Genomic DNA, 9,717 nt, shown 5'->3' with positions numbered 1-9,717 from the left:
CCTGCCTCTCTGCAACGCCCCAGACCCCGTGCAGAACGCGAGGCGGGTGCCACCTACACGGCGTTGGCTGTGACCAGTAGGTCGGCATTGTCAAAGAGCGTGACTCCGGGCACCTCAACGACAAGCACGTAGATGAGTTCGACGGCCAGCATGAGCACCAGCTTCCCGATGCAGCTGATCTGCAGGAACACGGAGCAGGCCAGCAGGCTGAGCAGCACGCTGTAGGTGAAGTACTGCGGAGAGAGGGCAGCCGCTTCAGAGCCCCGGGGCCCCGCCCCCGGCCCCGCCCCCCAGCATCCCTGCAGTCTGAGCTGTCCTCAGGTGAAACGGGGGTCTGGGGATGTTTCTGCTGATGCAAACTTGTACTGTGGTGTGAGTGGCCCTGGGCAGGAACCAGGAGGTGGGGCTCCAGGCTGAGGAGGACCACTACCAGCAGTGTTTCCCAATGGTTACAGCAGGGCTCCAGGCTCAGGCAGACTTGAGTTTCAGCCCTGATTCATTATGGACTGTTTGTGTGACTTAAGCCATTTATTCAACCTAAGCCTCAGTTTCCCCATATGCAAAACCTCCTATCTCATGGGCTTACTCTGATGATTACACAATAGGAAGCCCCTGGCACAGTGTGTGGTGCCCTCCATTACTGTGGGGGCGCCGGCCTCAGCCCCTGATCTGCAACATAACATGTGGTGGCAACATCTGAACTGACCTTATTTGGTGGCCAAACTGACCTACTGATGTGATGCGAATTATCACCTTTGTCCTGCTTCCTGTGACTATTCATACATTTTGCTGCAGAAATATTTCTGTGTTTCATTATCAGGTGCTTCCCATACTGCACTGGGGTGTGAGGTAACCTTTTAAAACCTGAAAAATTCCCAAGTCCAAGACATACCTGACCCAAAAGGTTTCAGATGAGGGACTGTCCTCTTCCCTGTACTTTGGGGAAGTCCTGGTCTCTGAGCCTCAGTTTCTTTCTCAGACAACCAAGGGGCCAAACCAGGTGATCTCAGAGGTCGACTTCTGCTCTGTCGTCCCCTGACACTAGTCCTAGTCATGTCAGCAACTATTATTTTTCTCTTTTAGCTTTAGCATTGTTATTTCTGCATCAGGCAGAGCGACTCACTGTTCGCTGCCTCTGCCTTGGGCTGGAGGCCAAATTTGGTGGCTGGCAGTGGGGCAGCCCCTTCTGCCTAGGCCTTCAGGAACCCAGAGAGGGACTGCAGAGGCCCCTGGTGGTTGGAAGGGGGAGGACCAGCCTCAAGTCACCAGCAGGAAAGGGGAAGAGGAAGGAGTGGGGAAGAGGAAGGAGTAGGGAAGGCACAACCCAATACATCAGCCCTAAGGATAACAGTCCTGTCCTTGGGGGATGGGGAGGGGAACCCAAGCGCCAGCCTGGATTCCTATTCAGACCCTGGGCCCAGACATCCAGGAGGCCAAGGCTTAATACTGAGGTCCACCTCAGGGTCTGTGGGAGTTGCTGAAAAAGAACAACACTTGTGGGATGGGGTCAGCCCGAGGGGTCTATAGCTGGTAGGGCCTGGGATCTGAGGGCCTGAAATTGATCGGGCTGGTGAGAGCTAAAGTCTGTGACCGACCAACCATCTGCCACAAACGAGGAACCAGAACAGGCCCTGACACCACTGCTTTGTTCCCCCATTCTCCCATGGAGCAACCACCAAGGGGCATGTGCAAGACCAAAAACAGCCTCTGCTTCTCAGCAAACAGCCCTCAGGCAGCAGCTCCTGTGGGCTGTCGGCCAGATGTGAGAGGGAAGAGAGGTGGGGAGCAGAAGGCAGGTGCTGGAGCATGGCTGCCTGGGCAGAGGGAGGGCTTGGCGGAGGCCCAGGGACAACTGGTCTAGGCGAGCACCGGTGAGGGTGAGCCCTAACCCTCACTGAGTTTCCCTTGCCCATGTGTACAGGGGAGTAGGATCAGGTCCATTCCCTGGGGCGGGGGAGGGAGGCCAGCACTGTGACAGCCCACGGGGCCCTCACTGCGGTTCTGAACCCTTGTTATGAGTCATGGGCCCTTTGGGAATTGGATGAAAGCATGGGCTTTCTCCCCAGAAAAGGGCAAAAACTGCCATCATCTTACAGGTTTCACGTGAGCCCCGTCAGGGAGCTGGGTTGTGGGAATCACCCAATGCTTGGAGCAAATACCCTGGGCTGGAAGCCTGGCCCTGCTGCTCACTGCAAAACGGCTCCCTGAGGAAGCACGGCAGGGTGAACGAAGCACCTCGCATACCGTAGGCGCTTAATGCACGCTGCTCTCGAAAGGTTCTCGCCATTTTTTAAACCCAATAACCTGTAGGTACATGATTTCTTTTTGGGGTGACAAAAATGTTCTAAGATTAGATTATGATGATGGCTGCACAAGTCTGTGAATATACTAAAAGCTACTGAATTATACTTTGAATGGGTGAACTTGGTGGTAGTACTGGTTTAGGATTGGGTTCCCTTTGCTCCGCTCTGTTCTCTGACCCACGGCAGAGGGGTCAGACAGGTCCTCCTGAGGCCATATCAGGAATGCTGCTGAGGCTGAGGGTTGAGAAACAGCTCTGCCTTCAGGTTAACAGCAAGAATTCTGAAGCTAGGTGACCTGGGTGGGAGCTCTGGCTCTGCCACTTACTAGCTGCATGAGCTTAGGCGAGTAACTTAACCTCTCTGTGCCTCAATGTCATCTGTATAAAATAGTATCTTTGTCATAGGGTTGCTGTGAGGATTAAATGAGTAAATGTGAAGCCTTTAGCACAGTGTCTGGCACATGGTAAATACCATATAAACAATAGCTATGCTATTATTGCTGTTACTGCTATACTGAGGAGGTCGGCCTTGTTCACTGGTGTCTGGCACAAAGAGTGAGAGAGACTGAGGCGGAAGGAGGTCTCTGTAATGGCAGAGGGCCCCTGACTGTCCATCAGAGTAGCCAAGGGCAGAGGGGGCTGGGGTGGCAGGTCCCCATCCGTGTCCAGTCCCTCCCTGCCCAGTACCTCGGGGAAGTTGCAGTTGGGCCAGGGGCTGCCGCAGAAGCCCCGCTCATCACCCAGGCTGTAGTTGCCGGCTGACTCCACCACGTGGCACGTGCTGACCTGGCTGGCACTGATGTTGTGTTCGTCCGCCAGGCAGCCAATCAGGTCCTTGGAGTTGCACGTGAACTGGTGGGGGAGGAGAGGGTCAGCCTGTGGGGACCAGGCCAGGGTAGCTCATCTCCACAGGCAGCAGGTGCCCATCCCACCTCGCCTCAGGTGCAGCCTGACACTGGCCGGGACAGGAGAGGAGCCTGGAAGAGGCCGAGGAACGGGCAAGATTTGCCCAGCTACCCAGGGCAGGGCTTGTAAACCTCCCTTGGGGCATACTTCCCTGAGTCTCTCTGGCTCCTCCAGCCTCGAGAGTGAGGACATAAGGCTGTGTAAGAGGCTTTAGGAGCTAAATCTGATCCCAGACCCAAGGTGAGACCCAAATAAGAACTTCCAGGGGGGAGAACGCCAGGGCCTGGGGGAAGGTCTCCTCCCGGCCCCTGCTTGTGAGGTACAGGCCTCCACCGGGTTTCACCCAATGGGCCGAGGAAGTGCTGGGGAGGTGGAGCCACCCACCATGTTGACAAAAGCCGACAGGAACACCAGGGTGATGGTGAACACGCCCACCAGGGTGCTGTTCATCTTGGACCGCACGATCTTCCTGGAGAGCCTCTGCAGCGGGGCCGGGAAGAGCTGTCGCGGGGCAGAGGGAGGACAGACATGGAACAGAATTCAGTGGACTCCGCACACCGCCACAGAGGAGCTCGGTGGACGCCCTCCCCACCTTTGTCTCTCGCCAACAGAACCGCAGGGGCTTTCCTGACCCCCTCCCTGTGGGCGAGCCTCCAGCCTCGCACCATTGCACCCCTGCTTCCAGGCCAACCACAGCACAGATTCTGCAGCTGGCCAGAAGGGGGTCCACCTGGGGAGCTCACAGGTAAGAGAGGCAGGACGAAAGGAAAGATGCTACCTTCACCCCAACGAGGAAGCAGAGAAGAAAGCATATGTACCCGCTGTGTGAATGCTGGGCCGCCTGGAGTTACAATCAGGGAGGGGCAGGAGGTGGGAGTGAAGGAGACATGGAGGTGCCCAGAACGTTTCCAGGGAGGGTCAGAAGGCTTCAGGGAAGAAGTAGGGAGCTGTGGGTCTGAGGGCTTGGAGAGAACCTGGGGTCTGGAGGAAAGGGATGGGCACGTGAGAAGGGGGCAGAGCAGCGTGTAAGCGGACAGCGGGGCCCCAGTCGTGTGAATTGAGTGAGCCTTTCTGCAGCAGGATGCCCATTGATCTGCCATTTCCCTCACCTAATCCTCCCTATATTTCCTTCAGCTAGACAAACTGCATGTCCACTCAAGACCCACTGCGGTTTTGGTAATTAAATGACTGGGTCTACCAAATCTGATATACCTGGCCTTGGCCCCCATGTGCCCTTCATCTCCCAAGCAACCTAGACTAAAAAAGAAGTTGACAGACCCCAGAAAAGCGAAGGAGTGGATTCGTGCTTCCCCCATCCTACCTACCTTAATGCCTCCTGGTAAGGCTGATCTGCAAGCACGCCATGCGTCCTTTGGAAACCCCTAAGGGCAGACGAAGGTGGTGGAAAAAGCACTCACCAGAGCCTGGAGGCCTGGGTTCTAGGCGTGGCTTTTCCTGTGTGACCCCTGAGCACACCTGCACATTCTGGCTGAGAGTGCCAGACTGCAAGGTTTATCCACCCTCTGATACAGAGCGTTTCTGGAGCTGGTCACACAGACAGCTAGGTAGGCAAGGGGACACAGTGGGACTACGGTGTGACTGCTCGTTCCCAGTGTGGAGAGGACTGGCTTGTGTGCTACAATGTTTAAGGCCAGCAAGTGCCGGGCCCTTGGTCCAGTGTTCCTCAGCTGTGACCCAAACTCACTACATGCAGGGCGTCTACACGGGCCCATCAGGTTGCCCTCATGGGACTTTGGGAAACCAACACAAATATGCTGATGCTTGTGCTGCTTGCTATGCTGTGAGTAATAAAGTCTCTTGTCTCTGACCCAGGGGTCTCGTGACGTCTGCCAGTATCTATGAAAGAGCGACAAGCTAATTTATTAGCCTGTACTTAGGGTAAAACCAAATCTCAGACCCTTCATAGTTCTTGACACCAAGAAAGCGCCCTGCTTACCCCCTCAGTCTTGGGCTTTGGGCTGGGCATGCATGTAGGGAAGCAGTATATCTTTCCACCCCAAATCCTCCTCCACCCTTCCAACAAGGCCACTTCCTATTCAGCAGAGGGAAAGAAGGGACCACAGAGAAGGAACGCAGCAGTGGCAGAGGCCTGCAAGCCATTCAGGCTCTAGGCTGAGTGGTGAAGACCTTGGACCTCCATGTCCCCAGCAGGGGTGCCTCTCAGATGTGTTCATGGATCATCAAGTCTGTGGCATTCTTCTGAAAAAACACTTCCTTCTGGGGTAATAAAGGAGGCACTCTGACTGAACCCTCTAACACGGCAGAAGAAAAGACATGTGTGATTTGGAGAACATAAGCTTGGATTAAAATATTGCTTTAATAGACACAGAGATCAATGGAATAGAGTGAGAGTCCAGAAATAAACCCTTACCTTTACGATTGATTGATTTTGACAAGGTAGCCAAGAAAACTGAATGGGAAAAGAGTAGTCTTTTCAACAAATGGCGCTAAGACAACTGTATCTCCACATGCAAAAGAATGAATTTGGAGCTTACCTCACACCATATACAAAAATTAACTTGAAATGGATCAGAAACCTAAATGTAGGAGCTAAAACTATAAAACTCTTAAAAGAAAATACATATGTAAATCTTTGTGACTGGATTAGGCAATGGTTTCTTAGATATGACACCAAAAGCACAAGCAAAAAAGAAAAAACAGATAAGATGGACTTCATCAAAATTTTGAAAATTTGGGCTTCCCTGGTGGTGCAGTGGTTGAGAATCTGCCTGCCAATGCAGGGGACACAGGTTCGAGCCCTGGTCTGGGAAGATCCCACATGCCGCGGAGCAACTAGGCCAGTGAGCCACAACTACTGAGCCTGCGCGTCTGGAGCCTGTGCTCCGCAACAAGAGAGGCCGCGATAGTGAGAGGCCCGCGCACCGCGATGAAGAGTGGCCCCCGCTCGCCGCAACTAGAGAGAGCCCTCGCACAGAAACGAAGACCCAACACAGCCAAAAAAAAAAATTTTTTTTGAAAATTTTTCCTTCAAATAACACCATCAAGAAAGTAAAAAAGGTGTTGGTGAGGATGTGGAGAAATTGGGACCTTTGTTTGTTGCTGGTAGTTATGTAAAATGATATAGTTGCTGTAGAAAACAGTATGACGATTCCTTAAAAAATTAAACACAGAATTATCATATGATCCAGCAATTCCATTTCTGAGTATATATCCAAAAGAATAGAAAGCAGGGGCTTATACAGATATTGGCACACTCATGTTTATAGCAGCATTATTTTCAATAGCCAAAAGGTTAAAGCAACTCTAGTGTCCAGCTATGGATGAGTGGGTAAACAAAATGTGGTATACATACACAATGGAATATTATTCAGCCTTGAAAAGGAATGAAATTCTGAAACACGCTACAGCATGGATGGCACCTTGAAGACATTATGAAAGAAGCCAGTCATAAAAGGACAAATACTATATGATTCCACTTTTTTGAGGTACCCAGAGCAGTCAAATTCATAGAGACAGAAAGCAGAATGGTGGTTGCCAGGGAAGAGGGCAGAATGGAAAGTTATTGTTTAATGAGTATAAAGTTTCAGTTTGGAAAGATAAAAAAGTCCTGGAGATGGATAGTGGTGATGGTTGCACAACAATATGAATGTACTTAATGCCACTCTACTGTAAACTTAAAAATAGTTAAAATTAAAAACTTATGTATATTTTACCACAAATTAAGAATGATTATGAAAAGGAAAATGAAAAGACAACCCACAGAATGGGAGAAAATTGTTGTAAACCATATATCTAATAAGGGTCTTTTTTTTTTTTTTTTTTTTTCTTTTTAAAAAAAAATTGTGGTAAAATGCACAACATAAAATTTACCATCTTGACCATTTATAAGTGCATAGTTCAGTGGTATTAAATACATTCACACAGTTGTGCAACCGTCAGCACCATTTACCCCCAGAACTCCTTTCATCTTGTAAAACAGAAACTCTGTATCCATTAAGCAATAACTCCCCATTCTCCCCTTCCCCAAGTCCCTGACAACCACCATTCCATTTTCTTTCTTTATGAATTTGACTACTCTACCTCATATAAGTGGAATCATACAGTATTTATCTTTTTATGATTGGCTTATTTCACTTAGTATAATGTTCTCAAGGTTTATCCATGTTGTAGCACCTTGCAGAATTTCCTTTTTTAAAAAAATGTTTGAAAGATATTCCATTGTATGTATATACCACAAGTTTCTTATCCCTTCATCCATCAATGGACATATGGGTTGTTTCCATGTTTTAGCTATTGTGAATAATGCTGCTATGAACATGGGTATACAAGTATCTCTTCAAGATCCTGCTTTCAATTATTTTGGATATATACCAAAAGTAGAATTGCTGGATCATGTGGTAGTTCTTATTTTTAATTTTTTGAGGAAATATCATACTGTTTTCCACAGTGGCTGTACCATTTTACATTCCCACCAACAGTGCACAAGGGATCCAACTTCTCCACATCCTCACCAAAACTGCTTTCTGTGTTTTTGTTTTTTTTTTTCTTGCGTTATGCGGGCCTCTCACTGTTGTGGCCTCTCCCATTTGCGGAGCACAGGCTCCGGACGCGCAGGCTCAGCGGCCATGGCTCACGGGCCCAGCCGCTCCGCGGCATGTGGGATCTTCCCGAAACGGGGCACGAACCCGCGTCTCCTGCAACGGCAGGCGGACTCTCAAGCACTGCGCCACCAGGGAAGCCCTAATAAGGGTCTTATAACCAGAATATACACAGAACTCTTACAACTCAACAAGAAAAGACAAATAACCCAATTAAAAAATGGACAAACAGGGAGTTCCCTGGTGGCCTAGTGGTTCGGATTCCAGGCTTTCACTGCCATGGCCCGGTCAGAGAACTGAGATCACACAAGCCACGAGGCGTGGCCAAAAACAAAACAAAACAAAAAAAGCCCACAAATACTATGAATAGACATTTCTCCAAAGAATCTACACAAATGGACAACAAGCACATGAAAAGATATTTGACATCAATAGTCATCAGGGGAATGCAAACCAAAAACAAAAGCAACCACTTCACATCCACCAGGATGGCTATAATCAAAAAGTCAGATAATAACAGGCGCTAGTGAGGATGTAGAGAAATTGGAACCCTTGTACACTGCTGGTGGGAATGTAAAATAGTGCAGCTGCTTTGGAAAACAGCTTTTCAGTTTCTCAAAATATGACCCAACAATTATACTCTTAGGTACGTACCCAAGAGAACTGAAAACGTTAAGTCCATACAAAACCTTGTATACAAATGTTCATAGCAACATTATTAATAACAGCCTGAAAGTGGAAACTACCCAAATATCCATCAACTGATGAAGGAATAAACAAAATGTGGTGTATCTACACGATGGAATATTACTTGGCCATAAAAAGGAATAAAGCGCTGTCAGATAGTACATCATGAACAAACCTTGAAACATGCTAAGTCAAAGAAGCCAATCTCAAAAGGCCACATAGTGTATGATTCCATTTATACAAAATGTCCAGAACAGGCACATTCATAGAAACAGGAAGTAGATATGAGGTTGCTAGGAGCTGTGGGAACACGGAACAGGGAATGAGGAGTGACTGCTAAAAGGTACGGGGCTTCTTCTGGGGATGATGACAATGTTCTGGAATTAGTGGTGATAGTTGCAGAACTTTATGAATACAGTAAAAACTACTGAATTATAATTTTATAACCTTTATAAAGGTGAATTTTATGGTATGTGAATTATATCTCAATAAAGCCCTTATTAAAAAAAATCCTGCTCAGCTTCTTACTGTGTGATCCTGGGGAAGTCATCAAGGGCTCTGAGTTTCCTTATTGGTAAACAGGGAATATCTACCTTCCAGGGTGGTAGATTTTCCAGGGTGGTTATGAAATGATGCATTTGAAAGTGCTTTGAAAACTGTTAAATTCGATAGAAAATTTACTTAATATTTGCATTTTAAAGAGCTATGTTGCCGATAAGAACAAAAGTCCTTGTTTCTCAGTAAAGGAATTTTTGGTTTCACAGCTGTGGAAAGTGTTTTGGCACTAGCATGAGGATCTTACTCTGAAATGGTATGACAGATGGCGTCTAATCTTTGCCTGCTTAGAATTTTGCCATTTCATCCCCCCATCCCCCGTGTTGCTTAAACCATTTCAGTCCTGATCACCCTACCCATCAATTGAACGGCTTCTTTCATCGCCAGTGTAATGACTTGGTTTAGACAAAACTTATTAGAAGATGGTAAAGCCTTTGTAGAAGGTGGTTGGGGAACAGTATATGCACACAGGCTTCCTGGTGAACCTGGGACCAGGAGCCCCACAGGGGCCACCCAGAGAAGAACTGCAGGCTATTAAACAAAATCCAACCTGGAATACTATAGCTCAGGGGTCCCCAAACCCCGGCCTGTTAGGAACCGGGCTGCACAGCAGGAGGTGAGCGGCGGGCCAGCGAGTGAAGCTTCATCTGCGGCTCCCCATCGCTCGCATTACCGCCTGAGCCAGCC

At 48.7% G+C, this 9,717-nt stretch overlaps 1 protein-coding gene across 3 annotated transcripts in view; it reads right to left on the bottom strand.

The window, feature by feature from the left end:
* The window catches only part of ADCY5 (adenylate cyclase 5), a 164,985-nt gene that overhangs the window by 16,319 nt on the left and 138,949 nt on the right, over positions 1-9,717 (bottom strand). For all 3 annotated transcript variants that reach the window (XM_007449690.1, XM_007449691.1, XM_007449692.1), the window contains exons 14-16: positions 3,593-3,709; positions 2,990-3,154; positions 58-233 (exon numbers count right to left, since the gene is read on the bottom strand). In XM_007449690.1, coding sequence (XP_007449752.1) covers positions 58-233; positions 2,990-3,154; positions 3,593-3,709 — 458 coding nt within the window. The remainder of the gene's footprint in view (positions 1-57; positions 234-2,989; positions 3,155-3,592; positions 3,710-9,717) is intronic.

Source organism: Lipotes vexillifer, unplaced genomic scaffold, assembly GCF_000442215.2.
Source record: "Lipotes vexillifer unplaced genomic scaffold, Lipotes_vexillifer_v1.1 scaffold1378, whole genome shotgun sequence".
In the NCBI taxonomy this organism is placed as follows: domain Eukaryota; kingdom Metazoa; phylum Chordata; class Mammalia; order Artiodactyla; family Lipotidae; genus Lipotes; species Lipotes vexillifer.
The sequence above is the reverse complement of the archived record's forward strand: the minus strand, read 5'-3'. Positions and strand labels throughout refer to the sequence as shown.